A 20,503-nucleotide genomic window follows, 5' to 3' on the forward strand; every position below is an offset into this window, starting at 1 on the left:
AGAGCACCTTCCTGTAAAATAATTGACTTTGAATGTTTAATCATCTTTTCAGGTCGCTGAGCCAACAAGGGTTTGATTTTCAAAGGTCTGATGGATGTTTTTGTTTGGCTCTTGTGTACTTCAATAACAAATTGCGCCACAGGGAAAAATAAAAGTTCTTAACATCTTGTTGTTTCTTCTATTTATAGAGTGTGAGAAAATATAGTCTCAACTTTTGATGCCTTATGTTTTAGGATTGTAATCATACGTGTTTGTAGGCTTCCATTACTAAGAAACAAAAGCCGAGGAGCTTTTGTTAAAGTGCCGCTCCTCAACTATCCGCTTCAACAGGTCTGTGAACATATGAAGGTGCGAGTCTTGTCTTGAGTCAAGTCTTGGTTTGATGTTAATGCATCATGTCTTAACATAAAGAAAACAACATTCATGGTCTTTGGAAATCAAAATAAATTGGATCGGGATATTGAATTAAAAATCTGTCAAGATAAAATTAAAGGAGAATAAATTCCTTTGTGTAGGAATCAATCATAAAGTAACATGGAGACAATATATTTATTTGTATTAATTGTACAACTCAATAGCGATACTAAATCACTATTATTTCTGTGTATATCATACTGTGTTATATTGTGTGAAGTTGTGGGGGTCAACCTATAAAACACTCATAAACACCCTTGTTACAAAAACAAGCTCTACGTATCATTAATAAAGTTGGTTTTCATGAGCACACAAACCCCCCAGGTAGCCAGCGGACTCGGCTGTGTCATTTATTCCCAAAACTAAGGAGAATTCAAAGACAGATTTCAATACGTAAAGATGTTCATGTAAAGATTCAAAGGTGTCACAACTTGTCAATATTTCCATTTGACGAAAAGGTCCCAGGTATGAAGATGTGGAATCGTTTTTTTGTTAATATTCACTAAAGATCTTCCTAAAATATAGTCTCAGCTTTTGATGACTTATGTTTTAGGATTGTAATCACACTTGTTCGTAGGCTTCCATTCCTGCGAAACGAAAGCGAAAGACCGTTTGTTAAAGTGTCAAACCTGAACTACACGCTACAACGGGACGGTGAACCTATAAAGCTGCGTGGCCAACATCTTATCACTTACACCAGAGAAGCCGAAGCAGCATCAACAGCAAGAACCAGCCACACTAACTTGTTGAAACAGCTGAATGATGAGGTGAGTAGCTGTTTCTATTTTATTGATTTAATATCGTATCATTGTGTCCTAGAGCCCAAACATATTGTCATTAAGTTCATTAGTAGTTCCTTGCTATATTCCCAAATTTCTGTCTTTACTTCGTTGATCTCTCCGGTGTTTCATTTATCCTGTTTTTTAGAAACTATTAATGGAAATCAAGAAAAAATGTTCAACTTATTCTTAACAAGTATTACTTATCAGTTGTTTTCTTTAAATTGTATTTTTTCTTACTCCATTTGTCTTGGCTCACACCATTTCACTACTTTCCTTTCTTACTTACTTGACTCCTTCTTCCTACCCCTTAAATCCTTATTTTGTCTTTCCTTTCTTACTTACTTGACTCCTACTTCCTACCCGGTTAATCCTTCATTTTTCTTGCCTGCCACACCTATTTCTTCCATCCTCAAACTTCCTACTACCTTTCTTTAATAATATTCATTTGATACTCTGCTCACCTCGGGTTTTATTTCAGCCTTTGTTTTTGTCTTGCCATTATTTTATCTTTTGTCGATTCTTATGCCTCTTTTTTATCCATTCCTTCCTCCCACTGTCCCATTGCCTTCATTCCTCACTCGTCCACTCATTTGGCTTCCTTTGTCGGTTTGTCTGTTTCTCTTTTAAGATGTCCTTCTTCACGTATACTTACCTCTCCCTACTGTGGGGATTGAACCTCTCTAAGAACACTATTCCCGTCGCCTCCAGCCGGTGGTGCAAAGTAAAAAGAACAAGCCGGCTTAAGTTTAAAATGAAAAAGGGTTTAATAACTAACAGAAGCAAGCTGAGTCATGCAGACAACATAAACAACCAGGTTCAGGGAAGCATTGAAGCTCCTTTCCTTAACATTAGAGAATTCAAACAGCTCCTATTACGTCCACTTACACTACTTCCATCTTATTTCACTCAGTGAGGAACCTTTGAAGCCAAAAGGACTATTGGAATTCAGCCTGTGGCTTTGTTTGCCAGAAGCAGGCCTCTTTGTGTCTGGGGGTGTTCACGTTCCCTTTACAGCCTTCAGCGATTGGCTGTAATCCCAACAGTAGCCCCGCCCAGTCTGTTACCTGTTGGACTTGTTCTCTCTCTCTGGCTCCTTCTTGTGGTCAATTCTGAAACCGCTCGCTTCATTAACTTAATCTCATTAATAATAACGTAATAAGACAAAACATCATTTAACTTTTCACACCAAGGTATTACATTTTTTTTTTTTAATATAAAAATAAAAAAATATATAATATCACACATAATATCATTATTACCACTAGTCGTGCTTGTACTTCTTCAATTACTGACACTACCATACTTTTTCTTTGCAGCTTTCTGTTGGTCCATATTTTTTCTTCAAGGAATTGTTTGCTTCCTACAGCATTCAACACTGCTAACTCCATTTCTTTCTTCCTCCCTTGCTCAATATAAAATGATGATAATACAGCATGCTTTTGAGGATATTATATTAACCAGTGATATGTTTAAATATTTGTCATTCTTATTCCACATCAGTGCTGATCAGAGTCAAACAACACTGAGGTCCAAACTGGAGGCCCTGCAGTGTCATTTTACCTGGAGTCTGGAGCCCAGCAAGATCAACCTTGTACTTCACCGTGACAAGCTGTTGGAGATCGGCAAGGAGGATGGAAACAGCTGGCTGGGTCACATCTACAACCTGAGGGGCTTCATTCAGTACAAGCTGGGCTCCACCGAAGATGCCCTGAGTTTCTTCCTCCAGGCTGCAGAGGCCTTCGGCCAGATGAGAAGGGAAGATGAAGGTCCCTGGTTGGTGGTGAATTACGGGAACCTGGCTTGGCTGCACCACCTCCTGGGAGACCAAGCAGAGAGCGAGGCTAACCTTTCAAAGGTGGAAGCCATAAAGAAGAAATACCCAACTCCATCAGAGGACGAGCTCCATGCAGAACTCTACGCTGAAAAAGCCTGGACCCTGATGATCCTCGACATAGAACGAGAGCTGGTTTCAGAATACTTCCAGAAAGCCATCAAGATGCAGCCAGACATGGTGGAGTGGAACACCAGTCACGTCATCGGGTTAGCGAGTAATTTTGTTCGAGGCAGCACAAAGATGGAGGCTGACATCTTGGATAAAATGAGAGACGCCAAGAAACAGGATCCAGACAACTTGTACCTCGCTGGTTTCGACCTTCAGATACGTGCAACGAAGAGGCAAAAAGTTGCAAAAGAAGCATGTGAGTTAGCCAAAAGGGTTTCAATAAAGCCCGTCAGCAGCTACAGTCAGATGAGAGCAATACTTCATGTTTACAGAACCTGTAGATTATATGATAAGGCCATTAGTTTGGCAGCAGAGGCGGTGGAAAACAATCCAGATAAGCCTTATCTCAAGAAATTTGCTGCACTAACTCTCAAATGGAAGATTGTTTTTTCCAAATACAGTGGCGTAGATGAGTGCATGGTTGACAGAGCAGTCATTCTCCACAAGGAGGTGATTTCTCTTTACCCTGATTCTGCATTTGTGGAGGAAATGGACCTCGCAGATATATACGCAAAGTCCAATCGCAGACAGGGCGAAGCCAAACATTTGTTCCAACAACTGCTAGAAAGGAACCTGGAACCTGCAGAGAAACAGGTGCTTTACAACCGCTACGCTAAACATCTTTTCTTTGATCTGAATGACTCCAACAAGTCAAAAGAATATCACATGAACGCAGCAAAGATACCGATAAATTCCTTCTATCGTGAGAACAGCATTAAAGCTCTGGAGAAGTGGAAAAATTAACGCAGGAACCCAAAGTGCAGAGAAATAGAGGAGTTTCTGGAAAACCTGCAAAAGCCATAGTGGGTTGTTTTTACAACCCTGGTTCCAAATCTGGAGGAGATGAAGGTGTTGCATTACCTAAAAAACACTTAGCAATTTATTTGTGTCCTTTAAAACAGAAGCTTTTCTGGTAGTGTTTACACTTTGGTAGTTTGTTTGCAGTACACGCGATGTGTATGACAAGCTGAATAATACAACGCTGTCCTTCAAATAACATCCACTGTGGACATGTGTAAATGTTTTGGTCATCATTTGATATCACATGGTTCATCAAAAAAAGATATTGATCAGATGTAATGTATATTATATTCCTGTTATTATGGTTTTCTCCTGTTAGCTGTGTATTTTAAGTTCATGTAAGAATATTACTAGTACTAGTAGCAGTATATGAAATCTGCTTTGCTGTATGCCTTTGAGTAGTGGAATATAGAAACTAATAATAATGTAACAATTTATTTGATGGACCCCTGTAACCTGAATATTACAGCCTGATACAACTGATTGGATGCATTTTAAGTATGTAAATCTGTAACACAATTCCTGTGTAAATGTATTTTTTTCTCTTTTAGTGAGTCATTGTAATTATGTGGAAGGAAGTCAAAGCAACATGAGAATTTGGTTGTACAGAGTAATGTAATTTCTACACATGACAATAAATATCTTGAATCTAGTTAAATCCACTTAAAAGAACTGTGTCTTATTTGGGGGCATTGGGGGCAATATGACCCTCAAATATATACATCTTTGTTCTTGAGTACTTGAGGAATCAGTCAAACTTCTAAAAACACACAAAAAAGAATTACGGTCTTTATTTTATGACAAATGTCACGTCAGAGGGTGACGTTCCATCTTAACATACAGAAACATATTTTTCTACTTTTACACAGATCCAAAGAGATCAATGAAGGCCAGAACTTTATGACAATAGAGAGTACTTTTAAATCAGATTGAATCCTCTCGAATGGTTGGAACCAAAAGGTCGAGGCAGAAAGGCTGCCGATGGGGTGAGTGATTGGATACAGATGCATTCACACTGCTGAAACCAGAGGGCTTTGCATTGTTAATCTCAGAGAGGTCAGTGGTCCAAGACCTAAAGTGGAAATTACTTGAAAAATAAAACAAAATTAAAAAACATCATTGAATTTCAAAAGATTTAGAGGCAAGTTCACCAACAGAAAAAATAAAAAGGAGGAAACAGATCAATCATTTCCTCTTCGACTCTTCTTGTGACTCTTTTTTGAACTCCTGTGATATAAAAGAAACATAATGAGGTTAAATGGAACTGATCAAACAAATGGTTCATATCTAATTACTAATAAGATAGGAGATCCAGAAAAATAAAGGATGAAGATCATGTGATATGATCAAATAAATATACAGTTTTTTTGGGACAGTAAACGAATAAGCAGCACAACGTATCAAGAACAAAGCAATAATGATTAGTTTTTATGGAAAAATGTATTATTGGGCTTCTTGTGTTTGGAGAGTATTCAGTAACTTTGGCTTATGTTGTTCAATAACGCATTTTGCAGCTGTCTTTTTCTTTTCAAAGGACAGTATTTGTATTGAAAGTCCAGTTTTAAATCTGTGCTATTACCGTAAAAACATACAGATTTGCATATTTTAGTTATAATAACAACAGGGGTCTCACTCACCTCTCGGGGGACTTTGAGTGGCTGCGATGTCTGTGGCTTCTGTGGTGACCTGGATCAGTAAGAAGAAATGAACCATCGTAATCACTTTAGAAAGCTTGTATTTTAGACACCGTGCAATTGTATTTAAAACAAAAAAATACACGCAAGATCATCTTGGAGGCAGAATTCCACCGGGTGAAACACGTTGAACTTGCATAGATTAAGGCGTTCATTTTGAGAGCCCTCTTTTTTTTGGTTTGCATTTCGTTACCTGGAGATTTGGAGCGGTGGCGTCTGTCTCTGGACCGGCTGCGGTGGCGGCGGGGGCTCTTGCTGCGGTGGCGCTCTCTTCTGGGTGACGGGCTGCGTGAGTACACACAAGAAACAGACATCAATAAGCAGGTGCTACATGTGTTATATTAAAAAAGGTGACCGAGGACTTCAGGTAATGCAAACGTACCTTCGTCTCTTTGGAGATCTGCTCCTCCTGGAACAAATGAAGAGTATTGGATCTGATTTAGAGCTGCACCCACAAAGTATAAGCATATGTGCACCCGTGGAGGTTTCTTATTTTACACATTTAAATCACAAACCGTCTGGGTGAGCGGCTGCGTCTGTAACGAGGCGACGGAGAACGGCGAGGCCGGTCGTTGTCACGGTAACCGTCACGACGTCTGTGGGGCTCTGGGGTTTGGAGTCGCTCCGGCTGCAGGTGGAAGAAACAAACAATATGAGATGAAATGGGCTCAGAGTATAACAAACACCATCATGTTCTTGTGGTCCATTAAAGACGGACACGTCTTCTATCAGAAGAAGTTCCTTGACAAAAACGGAATATAAAAAACGTGATTGATCGTAACCGGTCCTTTAAGATTATTTTCAATTTCAATGACTTAATGGTTTCTACTACAACAAATGTGTGTTTTAAAACCGCTTTGAATGTACAAAATGTTCACTGTCTATGACTATATCTGCCACTGCTATAGCATATTTATACCTTCTCTTCTTCCTCATCCTCTTCATCACTGCTCTCCACCTCATCCAGATCTTCCTCCAGAGCGCTGATACGTGGATCTAACATCTCAGCCTCCTCAAGGACGTGTCTTTTCTGTAATACAAGCACGCGCGCACACGCACGCACGCACGCACGCACACACAGAGTCAGGGGTGTGGGCACATGAATCAAGTGGTGTCTGTGAACAGATGAGCCGTTAACCTACCTGGAGGCGGGGCAGAATGATGTCACACATCCTCTCTGCATGAAGAAGCTCATCAATGAACTCGTCCACGTGCATCAACTCAAATTCTAAAACAAAAGATAAAATATTATAGATAACTCCTTATGCTCAGGTTGAAAGGAGACTAACAGCAGGCAGAGGGAACCACTTTGATTGCAAGATGTGCATTGTTGCAGTCAGAAATGTTCAATCAAAAACTCACCCCCATTACGGTTCTGATTCTTGACTTTTCTGTAATCGTTATACAATGGCTCCAGGTATTTGTAGCAATCCACTGCAGTGCCAGTTAACCTCATGTACATCGCTCCAAGTAAACGAACATATCTGAGCGAGAGAGAGAGAGGGGGGGGGGGGGGGGGGCAGTGTGAGATCCACTAGAAGCAAAGTACAAAACACGAGACACTATTCATGCTTGACATAGATATGTATTTTACAGTGGCCACGACTTTCTGTCAGACGTCTGTAGTTTATTTAACATCTCATTCTTTCTCTCACAAAATACCAAACCATAAACCTAAAATACCATACAATAAAAATAGTGTCCCTATCATAGACACATTAAACAGTTCAGCCTAGATTTTATATTCACTAATGTTAAGGTTTCTGACATTTTTCCTGGCGAGACACTACAGAGCCAGTGTTAACTTTTTCTATGAAAAGAAATGAAACTCACTTGAAATCCTCATTTTTGATGAACTCAACAATAATGTCTTTTTCTGGTTGAATCTGCAGCATCTTCAGCGTGAGGCAGAGGAAAGGAGTGGGCTTTATGTTTCCTCCAAAAACTCCACCGACGTACTTCAGCTCCATCGCTTTGTCAACAACAAGCTCAGCTATGGATCACAACAAGTTTCAATAAGCGACAAACTGCACACAAAAAATGTAGGCTCACTATTGCATGCTGTTGCATTAAGATTTGTACGGAAATTTTCCAACAGTACGTGTAAGTGTCAAGCAAATGTATTTAGAGAAGCGGCATTGCACTTTTTGTCGTTTGTTGTTAAACATATAACAAAAATATATTTCAAAGAGTTTGAAAATGTGATGATATTGGTTAGTAAGTTTAACCTAAAAAGCCCAATTTGTCTTACAATGTTGAATCAGATAAATATCTTAGTTTTTTTAGCCTCTGTCAGACAAAAGGAACAGTTGACGTTAAGGTTACAACAGTAAACTTCAGGTTTGTGGTAACGTTAACTAGCATAGTTAGCTTTAGCGAAGTTTTTTTAACAGGTCTGGAGTATGCAATACTTTAAACATTTCTTAAGTGATTCCAGTGTTTCCGTAAACATTAGAGATAATCCACTGGACTTTCCGTACATTAACAAGCCGTACACAGGAAACAGAGGGGTACAGAATCCGCCAGGTTGTCTGTTAACGTTGTTAGCCGAGAGGAAGCTAACCTTAGCTCGCTGGCTAACATGCTACTCACCGGTCAGACCAAAGCACTCCTCTTTCCAGTATTTAGACTCGTAGATTCGAGTCCGGATGATTTTCTCAACCAAATACTGCGGATTGGTCCCGTGTATACTGTTAGCATCTTTAACAGTTCTGTTTGCCATTGGAATGAAAAATGAATTACTCTCCTAGCATGAGCACACCAGCAAAAGCCTGCGATCCAACACCGGAAACTGTTTAAATGACACTTCCTGAATTTGTTTTCAGAATAAAGGTAAAATGAGATAATTCTTCAAATCCTCAGAGTCCGCAGTTGGGTCCCATTTTTCCGCGGAGGCGCAAAGTCCTACCGTCTTAGTTTTTAAAAACAGAACTAATATAAAGGCGCGTGTTCAGGAGTAGAGCGAGTTAAAGCAAATCACGCAATGAACGTATTATTAAAGGGACTTTGAAGACTTTGAAGACTGAGGGACTTTGTATATTTCAACTTGCCTTAAGAGCAAAAATGAACAAATGAACAAATTACTACAAATATGAAACTATATAGTTTTAAAAAATGGAGCCTCCATTATTTAAAACTATATAGTTTCATATTTGTAGTAATTTGTTCATTTGTTCAGTTTCTTACTTTATCTTTCCACAAGACATAAACTTATGATATAATACATCCCGGTACAGAAGAGGGCAGCATTTACCATTCACCTTCCTTCGGCGACGCCATTAATACTAGAGAAGAAGAAGAACGGAAGCTACGCAATTTTCGCGCGAAACCTCCGAATGAAGCTGTGCATTTTCTGGAGACTAACGTTAATTCTGTAAAAGTTCTTTTTTCGATGCGGGTTTTTAATCAACGCTGATAAACGGACCAACATACGTTTTTGTTTTTGTACGCATTATTATTTGTGTTGCTGAGCTCGTGTAGCAGACAGCCAGGACACAGGATGAAGTACTTCACCAGATTGAGAGTCAGGCGAGTCTACGAGTGGCGTGGAAAGCCTTTAAGTTTCAACAGGAAGTTGAAAACCTATGAATATGGGTGAGTACTAAGTTTGTGTCTTTTGGATTTGTACTCCTTTTATATACAGTTGGGTTGTTAAATATACATAACTGCACCATATTCTGTGTGGCGATGCATTTTCATCTGATCCAAGAGGCTTTCGGAAGAGTTCATTATTAGTTTAAGGAGTAACTAACGTTAGTTTAGTGTTTTCTGCGGATAAATACGTACCGTGTTCCTTCACAAATCACTAAATATCACTAACACATGAAGACATGCATAGTTTTCATTGAACACAGGGGATGATGAACCTGTCAAGTTGGTTAAGCTGTCACATGTAGTGTGATATATATTTGCAAACAATGTTGGACTTTTTATATCGTATGCATCGTTTTATTCTATTTATCCTTATTTTTCTTTTTATATTTTTTTGACTATCTTTTATTGATTCTTTTGTTTATTCGCTGTATTAACGATCTGAATATGTAAATCTCAGCTCTTTAGCCATCAGCGTGGAAGGTCTGCCGCGGATCACTGTCATTAAGATCGGCCAACACATCCTCATTGAGGGAGAGGATGAGGATAACCCGTATGTGGCCAAAGTCATCAGGCTGTTTGGCGACGGTGAGTCCCGATCACTTGACGCTACACTTGACGCTACACTTGACCTTGTTCCTTGTGGACATGTTGCTGAATCTCTCTCTCTGTCTCTCAGATAGCGGGAAGCAGAAGAAGGCGGTGGTTCAGTGGTTTGTTCGTGTCTTTGAAGTGCCTTTGAGCAAACTGAAGCTGCTGGGCAGAGAGCCTCACCCGCAGGAGATCTTCTACTACCAGGGTCGCAGCTGTGACGATGAGGTCGACGCCGGGTCCATCCTCAAACCCGTGCAGGTGACATTCAATGAGCTCTGAATAACATGCAGATGCTGCTGCCGCTGTCCTGTTGTCCTCTAGGAGCTGGAATAGTGTTTCTTCTTCTACAGGCTCATAAAGTCCACTCATCGCGCTGATCGTCTTCTTAGGTTACATGAAACTCCCCCCTGAAAGGCAGAAGTGCAAACTGGTGTTCCGCGTATCTTGCCGATGCTTGCACGCATTGACTCCAGCCCAAATCTCTCTGTTATGTATAAAAAGACTCCAAATGAACACTACTGGTGGCGACATCCTGTACAAAGTCTTACATCCATGTAAGCGTTCGATCATTATAACCGTGACAACTGTAAGTGCGTTTTTGTCAGCTGTGGCAAAAGTCAAACTCGATCCACTCACATCGAGTAGAATCATGTCGTTGTCTTTTCCACCTGCCGCTCGTGTGTTTAACGCTGTTGCTGCACCGGGGGAGAGCTGTTTGTACGCGTTGCTCTCGGCGTGCGGCCAAGTGTTTCACACATGCTTTTCGCTCTATTTAATCAAATGTCCACTGATGCAGATGTGCGATAACAAACCCCCCTACACGGACATAAAACCTCTGGAGGGGAGAGGGACGATGTTTTGTGTGACTAACCCTCGTGGGGGCTTTGTCCTCCCGCTCAAAGGTGACGCACCTGGACGCAGCAGCTCCGTTCCCGGACGCGGGCGACGGGGACGCCCTCTACGTGAAGCTGTCCTGGGACTCCAAGACCTTCAGAGTGGCGGAGCGCTCTGTGGTGGAGTCTGAGCTCGCTCCGGCTTCCTCCCCGCCTCCCCGTCCCACGCCCTCCCTCCCGCCCTCCCCGCCGTGCTCCCCGCCTGCAGCGGCTCTGGCGTCCCGGGGCCCCGCTCGACGAGCCCTCCCGACCCCGGACCTCACGGTGATGCGGCGGGCCGCGCAGGGGGAGGCGAGAGGCGGCCGGGCCACCGCGAGTGCGGGCAAGGCCCGCGCCGCCGAGGCGGAGTCGCTCCACTCCAGCACCAAACTGTCGGCCTCCAAATGTCTGAGCGCCAAGAGGAGGAACGCCTCGGCCAGGACGCCCGGCGTGCGCAAGAAACTGGAACTCAGCAGTGAGTGCTGTAGAGAGGGCTCACTCTTCAGCTGCTGCATTGTTCTTTGGCCGATAAAGCTGCAAACTGGCAGCAAGAAAGTGCAATACAGGACTGTTCCGCGATTTAGAAAGCAAACATTCTAATCGACACCCTTTTATTTGGTATTTTTAAAATGTCTTCCTGTCGTGATTTTCCGCCTCGTCCCGTCAGATCCGGAGAGGAATTCGATGGCGGGCGAGGACATCCTGGGCCAGCTGCTGGACGACGAGCTGGAGTCGGTGGGGATGGTGGCTGTCGGAAGGCTGTCTGCTTCCCCCCCTCAGGACCTGTCCCTCACCCCCCGCAGGAGGTCCCGAGGGGCCCCCGGCACTCCGGGGAGTTTCTCCCTCAAGCCCTCGGTCATCGTCCTTCAGAAGCTGTCTCTCTCCGAGAGGACCAGTCCTCCGTCGTCTGCCAGGTGAGACTCAACTGTCCCGCGAAGTCGCACTGCCCACGTGCAAGTCCACACGGGTCGAGAGCAGCCGCAGCTTTTCAACTACAGAAAAGTGCGTAATAGTCCATCTTACAGCCTAAAAGTAAAAATAAGAAAGAGAACAACATGTTGCTGAAATCTAACAGTGCAGTGCAAACCTGTATTCCAATGACAAGAAAGTAGCATCGTCCCGCCCACTATGGAGGACTTAAATCTGAATGAGTTTTTCTTAAATGATTCAGCTCAATTTTATTTGTAAAGCCCATTATTATTTAAAAAAATGGTCTCAGAGAGCTTTAGAATCCAATACAACATACTGCGTCTTCTGTCTTTGGACCCTCACATTATAAACACATGAAAACTCCCCCCAAAAGCCCCTTGAACCGGGAAAGAGCAACGGGGGAGAGATCCCTGTCCCAGGATGGTCGGATGGGTGTCGTGTACAGAAGGAAATGGAAAATAAAATGTTGAGAGTTGTAATAGTTGTCGTAGCACTAATAATGGCAGATATAATATATAAAAGTTAATGACTGGATTTCTAAATCAACTGTACACTGACAAATATCTAACTAGGTAACTTAATAGGGAAGTAGATGTCAAAATAGACTCAGGTTAGACATCCTACTCTACCATAAATAATTTAAATACATAAACAAATCATTTCCTTTATTTAATTATTTCCACATGACGAACAGTGTTTAGGATTTAGTTGGAGTCATTGGCTGAATTGTTTTCATCAGCGGAGGATAATCGTAGTCATGTTGCCTCGCTTTGGTTTGCCTCTTTGTCTAGAATGGACAAATCAAAGTCTATTTTTTACCATTTCCGTTTTTTTCGTCGTGCTCGGCAAAGGAGGTGGCGAGCAGAGCCCCCAGCGCGGCTTTTGAACTGGTTACAACCAGTTTGAATATGCCGGCTCACTGGTGCTTCTTCTGTTGGATAAAAGTCCTCCGCAGGGTGACGAGGTGATGGAGCCAGAGTCAATGACCGGCTCGCTTAAGACCCCCAGAAGAAGGGCCGCTACGCCGAGGAGGCCGTACGCCACCAGGGAGCAGAAGTGAGTCACCGCGCTGCAGGCCGGGGGTCCGTTTCAAGTAGGAGGGTTAACAAACTCTGAGTTGATTCACCCTGAGATGGGAAACTCTTTTCGGTTTCAGAACAGCCGTTCAGAGTTGGTTTAATGAGCTCGAAGTAGGTTCACGCAGAGTTGAGCGCGTGCATTTTATACATTGTTTGTTAGAACACACAGGCTTGACATACACACCCATGCTCCTATTTAATCACAAGAATAATAGGGAACAAAAATGTCCAGGGAACAAAAAGGTTTAAAATACGTTTCAGAGCGACGCACACGTTTCTCACGGCTCTGCATACAGCAGCTTTACTAATATTCTAATGTTGTAAAGGAAAATGCCGTTTGCAGAAAAACCTACTACACAAAGAATGTGCTCGTATGTGAGAGCATGTCCACGATGGGGGACGTTACTTATATGAGGACAGGTGAGGTTATGTACATATTTGATGGACTGTGGAGAAAAACGATACCGTTCAAACAAGTAGTCATCTTGAAAAGACAATATATCTAATCGGGACCTCAATATTCTCTCCCGACGTGTTTAACACCCTGCAAAGTAAAACCGCTTCTTCATCAACAGGATCGTCCAGAAAAGGACGTGTCATGTTCCAGAAAACACTTTAGTCTTTAACGTAACATCTTATTTTGTTCATATGTGTAAACTGTGCTAAAATACGCCTGATACAGAGTTCTAGAATGAATGAGGAAAAGCCAGAGTTTCCCTCATCTCAGGGTTCACAAACTGAGATTCCACTAAACCCCCTTCTTGAAACGGACCCTTGGTGGCGGTAATCACCATAACAACGGAAATTCCCGCACTGAGGTTGTGGTGTTTTTTTTAATCTTCCTTTGAGCTTTGGAGGCTGCACGGCCGGGTGAAACCGTTTCAGTGCGATTACTCACACACGTCACTCACCCAACGTAACCCATGAAATCAAATGTGTCCTCAAACAGAGCTGCCACTCCTTCTCGAAAAAAAGAACGGGACACCCTGAAGGAACCGGCGCTGGGAGTCCTGTGAGTGGACGCTTTCTGAATGCGTCACATCTCTTCTCAGACATTTTACTACAAACCTGAACACGCAGAACAACACTCACCTTTTCTGAGGATGTAATTATTAGTTATGTATTACTTCTGCATGTCCATAATTTGAATCCTCATAACTGCAGAACCTTTATGCTTCCGATGGCTTTTTTTGACACACTTTTAAAGATGGTTATTTGGAGAAATGGAAATTAATGTAACAGAAAATTAGGCTCAAGTTGTAGCCCACAGCTAATTTACTTACATTTTTCTGTTGACACCCCCTCGAAGCACAGAGTCAGGGCTCAGAATGTCACACCAGAGCCAGAACCATGTGTATTGCTTTATACATTAGAGAAAATAGTTGCCAGTGGGCACTGTGGCCGTACCAGACACTAACAAGCCTCAACGTTATCTGAATGTCTTGATTTGAAACACCTGAAACCTCCGGAGCTCAGCTCATAATATCCTAACTCATAATGTTATAAAGTACCGCCTCAATCAAAATGTGACGGCTGTCCTGCTGTTGATGTGGACAGGGCCGAAGTGGATAATGAAATCTCTCCGATGCTGCCGGTCATCGCCACGCCGAGGGGCTCGAAGAGGAAGTCGGCCCAGCTGGTGTCGTCCCGCATCAGAAAACAGCTGTGAGTGCAGGAGGGGAGGCAAGGGGAGGCGAGGGGAGGCGCCGTGCGGGGGGAGAGTCCTCCATCGATCAACTGTTTAATAAAGTTTAGGAGGCTTTCGAGTGCTGAAGGTTCTCGTTTCTGTATGCTCAGGAATCTTCTGGACAACCTGCAGGACCTGAACTCAGACGGAGAGGACGAGGAGGAGTTTGTTCCATCCAAGAAGGAGCTTCAGAGCAGTGAGGAGGAGGAGGAGGAGGAGGATGAAGAAGAGGAAGAGGAGGCAGGGCTCGATAGTGATGACGACGTGGTGTATAAAAAGGGCAGACGCGCTGCTGCAGGGCCTCGTACTCCTCGCTCGAAGCAGAGGATCCGCTCCTCGACCAGAACGCCGCAAAGAACTCCCAACAGGAAGGTGAAGTCCTGGCAACACGCGTCTGCGACAGAAACGGATCGTCGTCTGCTTTTCCCGCCTCGCCTTCTTTTAAATGTTCGCTGTTTGGGCAGATCACACCCGGCACGCCGCGCACTCCTCACTGCGCAACGCCCAGCATCCCCAGCAGGTCGCTGCCGGCCCGGCAGCCGGCCAATGTTCTGGAGGAGGCCAGAACGAGGTGAGACGCACCGGTCGGTGACCTCTGACCCTCAAATAGGCTTCAATACACTCTTGTTCAAAATTTGTTCTTGTTCTTGCTGCGTAAGTTCGAGAAGGACGAGACGACAATAATAAAATAAACACAATATATCAGCTCATTCAAAGCCTTTCAACGGTGTTTTATGTATTAACGCTTATTAACGGGGCTCTAGAATTCCTCACGTAATGATCATCATGATATCAATTCCTCCGACGATATTTTGTTCCTTTCCTGCGAAACTCAATTTGAAAAGCAGTAACTTCATTTTGTTATTTATTTAATGAGCGCCTTTTTATATTTCTTCCAGGAACTGCATCCTCTGATAGTCCTTATCGCACTGTTTTTTATAAAATCTACTTTTTCAATTCTTAAGACTGCATGAATACCAGATTGTTATGCGTGTGATCAACAATGAGCTGAGCATTGGTCACTCGTGCATCAGCGTTGACGTTGCTGGGTCTCTTCAGGCTGCACGTGTCCTCCGTGCCGGAGTCGCTGCCCTGCAGAGAGCAGGAGTTTCAAGACATCTACAGCTTCGTAGAGAGCAAGATCGAAGACGGCACGGGGGGGTAAGATCCAGATCCTGGGTTCTTTTGGTGTTTGCAGTCATGGAGAAGATGCAACCAATACAGAGTGTAACCCTGAGAGACGGTTTGAGACCTCGATCTGTGAACTGTTCGCTTGTCGGTAATTGTTTTGGATGTGTGCATTGTCCTCCAATACATTTTTAGTTGTGTTGCAATCACCCAGTTTCTGACACAGTAGTCACGGCTCTTCTTTAGGATTTTTGACAAACTGCTCAATTCAAGAATTGAATTGAATTGCTCTTGTGTCCTTGTCGGCCACAACAAATAGATAATTGATGATCAGCCTTAAAATTCTACATCTCCAGCATTTATGGAATTCGTTTGATTAAGCAGCTGGTTATTAGTTTGGAATAAATTACTTGAGAAAGCGTTTTTTGTTGTATCCCAATTTTTTTTACATACAATAAGACCAGCACATTTTTCTTTCTGCAGACCAACAAATCAATGCATTCACGATGTCCAGTTTGACCACTAATTGAACTAGAAGCTTAAAATTCTATCGATTTCTAAAAAGCTGAAAGAATGCGAATGTCGTGCCCAGGTGCATGTACATCTCGGGTGTGCCGGGAACGGGGAAGACGGCCACAGTCCAGGAGGTGATGCGCTGTCTGCAGCACGCGGCCGATGTGGACGAGATTCCTCCTTTCCACTTTATCGAGATCAACGGGATGAAGATGACGGATCCTCATCAGGCCTACGTCCAGATCCTGCAGGTGAGATCACTGATGTTGCAAATCGCCTCATAATGGGCCTCTTCTATCGTCTGTCAGGGTTTATTAAAAATTAGGTCAATAGATTAAAAAAAAAGGAACTAATTGATTTTGAAATTCATTAATGGCGATTAATGAATGTTGTTGTTAATAATGAATGTTTGTTTTCTTCTAGACTAAATCTTAAAAGTAATGAGTAATCACTTTAGAAAGTGTATTTTAGACACTGTTGTTCAATTGTTAATGTTATTTTAAACACAAACATTTGATCATCTTGGAGGCAGAATTCCACTGTTGAACTAGCGACTCTTCCTGCTGTCCTCGTGCACTTTGCCCTCTTCATTTAACGGCTGTGTTTGAAGTGCCAACACTGTCCCCACATTTAGCCAGGACGTTTTCAAACCACTGTCGTTTAAGGACACAATAGTGGTCCTCTGCAGACTGTGTGCCGCCCAGGGTAACCTTAATGTTCTTTTAATCTTTTTTTTATCTTGAGCACAACAAAGGTTGGAACGGAAATCCTGCGAAGGAACTCATGTGTGTGGTTGTGAGCATTCAGCTGGCACCCTCATCTAGACGCAATATAAGATTGATGTTGACCCATCCTAGGGACAAAATCCCCCTGTGCTGATTGTGAAATCGTTTCTTCAACCACCACGGCGTGCTGTGTTCACTGACGGATCGGTCTTGTCTCTGCAGAAGCTGACTGGTCAAAAGGCCACGGCCGACCACGCGGCAGCTCTGCTGGAGAAGAGATTCAGCAACCCCGCGCCCAGGAAGGAGACTACCGTGCTGCTGGTGGACGAAGTAAGAACATTTACTCTGTGGGCGTCTCTCCAAAACATTATAATAGCATCCCCTTTTACTTGTATTAAATGGAAGACTGGTTAAAAAAAAAGCTTAATTTCCCAACACACTGCATTACAACTTTCTTTTGGGCATGTGTAGTTGTAAGAAATATTCACATCTTAAATACTCCGTAAATTATTGTGTCAGTGGTTAACTTTCTTATGAGTAAAAAGGACAAAGATGAGCTTCCCTCTCGTATTCTACCGCGTTCCACCCATTTCACATTCTGAACGTGTCAAATATCCGGTAAAAGTATGAGTCACTGTTTCCATCACAAATTCCCCTCGAGTGCTTGACATGTCTGTTGTAGTATTGACTTCCTGGATTAGAGTCAAAACAAATCATGTCATATCTGACAAAGAAGCAGAAAAGTAACCAACCGCAGTGACTTAATAAGCGCAATAACATTTTATTCTTCTGACTCCGCTTCGCCCGTCAAGTTTCTCTCGCTCCGCTTGATCATCGAGCGGGAGGAGAACCACAGTCAACATTGTGGCTCCATATTAAACCTCCTAAAATATACCTCATCAATGTATTAAAGCTTTAAAGTTAGCGTGTGATGACGTGGCAGAAGTTTAAACTCACCCCCCCCCCTCCCTTTTTTTGTTGTTGTTGTCCTGTAGTTGGACCTGTTGTGGACGCGCAAACAGAACGTCATGTACAACCTGTTCGACTGGCCGACCCGGCGCCACGCCCGCCTGGTGGTGCTGACCATCGCCAACACCATGGACCTGCCGGAGAGGATCATGATCAACAGAGTGGCCAGCAGACTGGTAAAGGGAGCCGCCTTCATCGCTCACCTTCATCGCTCACCTTCATCGCTCACCTTCATCGCTCACAGCGCTTTATTCAGATAAAGACCTGCGGCAGCTTGTTCGTCTGCTTCACCGGGTCACATTGTGTCGTCTGCATCAGGAGCCAATGAAGGGAAGCTAGAACTGGTGTGATGTGGTCGCGAGGTCTAGTCTTAGATTAAGGGGAAATTGAAATCTATGTATGGATGTTATTTACTCCCCCAAGACCTTTTGTGCAGCTTGCAGCACTCTGCAAACTGAGTAACTCCCTGAAGTCCCTGAAGGGAAATCCATGAAGAGTGTAATCGGAAACAACAAGCAGCTCCTAAAGCGAGTGATGGAACGTAAAGAATTAGCTGCACAAAACCCCCCAACATGTGTATTTCTTTGTCCTTTTTTTTCCTGAATGTCTCCAGGGTTTGACCAGGATGTCGTTCCAGCCGTACAGCTTCAAGCAGCTGCAGCAGATCATCATGTCGCGGCTGAACAAGGTCAAGGCCTTCGAGGAGGACGCACTCCAGCTCGTGTCCAGGAAGGTAAACGACCAGGGCCACCGCGGGCGCCTTACCCCCGGGCACCCTGGGGGTGTGAGGGGGGGAAAGCATTCTCCCGCGGGATCCGTCCCCCCCCCCTCACAGGTCTCCCTCCGCTCTCCCAGGTGGCCGCTCTGTCGGGCGACGCCCGCCGGTGTCTGGACATTTGTCGCAGGGCGACGGAGATCTGCGAGCACTCGGCCGCCGACCCGTCGGCCACGGGTCTAGTCGAGGTGGGTCACGTGATGGAGGCGCTGAATGAGATGTTCTCCTCCGCCTACGTCACCGCCATCAAGTGAGTCTCTTCGTCGGGGTCCCACTAAGGTCGGCGTTGTGAAGGTGCGACGAGATGAGGTGACCGTTGTGTGTGTGTGTGTGTGTGTGTGTGTGTGTGTGTGTGTGTGGCCAGGCGCGCGTCGCTGCAGGAGCAGCTCTTCCTGCGGGCGGTCATCGCTGAGTTTCGGCGGCTGGGATTGGAGGAGGCCACCTTCCAACAGGTAAAGAATGTAAATGTGGTACGACGATGCTGTCCGCCGAAGTACAAGCACACTTATATACAGTTGAGTTGCATATTTTTTTACTCGCCGTGGGGCGGGGGCGGGGCCTGTTTGTAAGTTATTTCGGGGTAAGAATAGTATCATTACTCAATTATTTGACAACTTGATAATAACTCTAGAGGTGCTTGGAGCCCTTTCAGTCGCGGGGAGCCCACACTGGCAAAATAGATAAACTGTAAAGTGTGACCCTTTTTCACTTGATCTCGAACCAGAGTGTATTCCTCCCGCCCTCCCCCAAAGAAATGCCAAAGTCGCTCTATAATCGGTCGAATCCCTAGAGCACACGCATCACACCCGCCGCATCTGGCTGGCCGGCCGGATGACTTTGCTATTGTTTGACTTTGCTATTACAGAAATTTGATTTAAAAAGTGTGCAGTGTCTGGCCCCATTGGACTCTCCTGCCCTAGAGGCATGATAATAAAGACTAGCAAGAGGAAGCTTACAGAGCAAGGCGGCAGGAAAGAGAAACAAAGAACAACAAGCCAGAAAGATTCTTCTGGCCCCAGATGTTGCGAGTTGAGAGAATGTCCACAAGACAGACGCGTATGTCCGTACAAGTGGGTGATTGTGTTTGATGTGCAGTTCTGGAAAACCTTAAGTGCTAAAATCAGTTTCGATCAAATATGTGAGCAGGCATCTTCTAAGTAACTTACATACCATTTGCAAGCTGTTAAGGCACTTACCAGCCTGCAAAATGGTTTTATATTTATCTTGACCTGTTGCCAGGATCTTGTTTTGTCCAGTCTTGTTTGTTCTGTATGAACATTAATTGTAGAAAGATATTTAGAATTCGACACCGCTTATAGATGTGTGCTTATGGTTGTAAAACATATTGTGACGCATTGTGAATACGGGTTTGAAATTAGGCCTTTAGGAGTCTTTAGGGTAAATCTCCAGAGGGACATCAAGTCCCTCGGCTCACTTAATGGCGGTCGAGCTGTGAGCTTTTGGCTCTTGTGTGAACTCCGTTCCTGCGCTCCCCAGGTGTTTGTGCAGCACCAGGCTCTGTGTCGGGTGGAGGGCCTGCAGCCCATCAGCGTGTCGGAGGGCCTGACGGTGTGTCGGCGTCTGGGAGGCTGCCGGTTACTGCTGCTGGAGCCGAGCCGCCTGGGAGTCCTGCAGCGGGTCCGCCTCAACGTCAGCCAGGACGACGTGCTCTACGCCCTGAAGGCCGACTGAACGAGGGTGCTCGGTGGACTCTTTGGTGACCCGTAGCTACGGGATGTTTAAATTAACTTTGTGTGTGAACTACTACTATGAAGATAATATCTCTTTGTGCAGAGGGAAGAATTTGGGTTGACATCTTTATGTTCTCAGTTAAAAATGCGATATGGCTCTTACTGGAGTCGTTTTTTTAACTTTGTATAGTGCATCTTTTATGTTTTCATACCTGAACATGCAATAAAACTATCTTTAATATGAGACTTAAACTCG

At 43.9% G+C, this 20,503-nt stretch overlaps 3 protein-coding genes across 6 annotated transcripts in view; 2 read left to right on the plus strand and 1 right to left on the minus strand.

Moving 5' to 3' along the window:
• The window catches only part of LOC120823611 (pre-mRNA-splicing factor 38A), a 38,154-nt gene extending 29,589 nt beyond the window's left edge, over nucleotides 1-8,565 (minus strand). The window contains exons 1-10 of one of the 3 annotated variants that reach the window (XM_040183741.2): nucleotides 8,286-8,565; nucleotides 7,527-7,686; nucleotides 7,056-7,177; nucleotides 6,836-6,921; nucleotides 6,613-6,723; nucleotides 6,209-6,321; nucleotides 6,076-6,102; nucleotides 5,887-5,978; nucleotides 5,637-5,685; nucleotides 4,776-5,226 (exon numbers count right to left, since the gene is read on the minus strand). In XM_040183741.2, coding sequence (XP_040039675.2) covers nucleotides 5,181-5,226; nucleotides 5,637-5,685; nucleotides 5,887-5,978; nucleotides 6,076-6,102; nucleotides 6,209-6,321; nucleotides 6,613-6,723; nucleotides 6,836-6,921; nucleotides 7,056-7,177; nucleotides 7,527-7,686; nucleotides 8,286-8,415 — 936 coding nt within the window. In that variant the 5' untranslated portion in view covers nucleotides 8,416-8,565 and the 3' untranslated portion in view covers nucleotides 4,776-5,180. Of the gene's footprint in view, nucleotides 1-4,775; nucleotides 5,227-5,636; nucleotides 5,686-5,886; nucleotides 5,979-6,075; nucleotides 6,103-6,208; nucleotides 6,322-6,612; nucleotides 6,724-6,835; nucleotides 6,922-7,055; nucleotides 7,178-7,526; nucleotides 7,687-8,285 lie in introns of those variants that run through there. The other 2 variants (XM_078107960.1, XM_078107959.1) reach the window with 2 other exon arrangements.
• LOC120823604 (interferon-induced protein with tetratricopeptide repeats 5-like) lies at nucleotides 1,025-4,671 on the plus strand. Of its 2 annotated transcripts, none has more exons than XM_040183735.2 (2): nucleotides 1,025-1,181; nucleotides 2,697-4,671. In XM_040183735.2, exons 1-2 carry the CDS (start codon nucleotides 1,174-1,176, stop codon nucleotides 3,940-3,942), a joined length of 1,254 nt encoding a protein of 417 aa, XP_040039669.2. In that variant the 5' UTR covers nucleotides 1,025-1,173; the 3' UTR covers nucleotides 3,943-4,671. The 2 variants fall into 2 exon arrangements, with proteins under 2 accessions (XP_040039669.2, XP_077964083.1); XM_078107957.1 differs by having other exon boundaries at nucleotides 1,051-1,181; nucleotides 2,513-4,671.
• A 279-nt stretch (nucleotides 8,566-8,844) lies between the features above and the next one.
• On the plus strand, nucleotides 8,845-20,499 carry orc1 (origin recognition complex, subunit 1). Its single transcript, XM_078107963.1, has 18 exons — nucleotides 8,845-9,287; nucleotides 9,745-9,872; nucleotides 9,964-10,136; nucleotides 10,781-11,225; nucleotides 11,418-11,664; nucleotides 12,626-12,736; nucleotides 13,709-13,771; nucleotides 14,317-14,424; nucleotides 14,557-14,818; nucleotides 14,911-15,017; nucleotides 15,506-15,607; nucleotides 16,167-16,338; nucleotides 17,035-17,142; nucleotides 17,808-17,957; nucleotides 18,395-18,514; nucleotides 18,637-18,806; nucleotides 18,921-19,008; nucleotides 20,054-20,499. The coding sequence occupies exons 1-18, from the start codon at nucleotides 9,193-9,195 to the stop codon at nucleotides 20,246-20,248; spliced, it is 2,844 nt and encodes a 947-aa protein (XP_077964089.1). The 5' UTR covers nucleotides 8,845-9,192; the 3' UTR covers nucleotides 20,249-20,499.
• The last annotated feature ends 4 nt before the right edge of the window (nucleotides 20,500-20,503 follow it).

Source organism: Gasterosteus aculeatus, chromosome 8 (genome assembly GCF_964276395.1).
Source record: "Gasterosteus aculeatus chromosome 8, fGasAcu3.hap1.1, whole genome shotgun sequence".
Taxonomy (NCBI): domain Eukaryota; kingdom Metazoa; phylum Chordata; class Actinopteri; order Perciformes; family Gasterosteidae; genus Gasterosteus; species Gasterosteus aculeatus.

Excerpts from the sequence above, each read along its gene's own strand:
- LOC120823604 (XM_078107957.1), top strand. The coding sequence starts at position 2,614 with ATGATGATAATACAGCATGCTTTTGAGGATATTATATTAACCAGTGAT.
- orc1 (XM_078107963.1), top strand. The coding sequence starts at position 9,193 with ATGAAGTACTTCACCAGATTGAGAGTCAGGCGAGTCTACGAGTGGCGT. Across the intron at positions 9,288-9,744 it reads TTGAAAACCTATGAATATGG|CTCTTTAGCCATCAGCGTGG; the intron begins GTGAGTACTAAG and ends TGTAAATCTCAG. Across the intron at positions 19,009-20,053 it reads AGGAGGCCACCTTCCAACAG|GTGTTTGTGCAGCACCAGGC; the intron begins GTAAAGAATGTA and ends TGCGCTCCCCAG.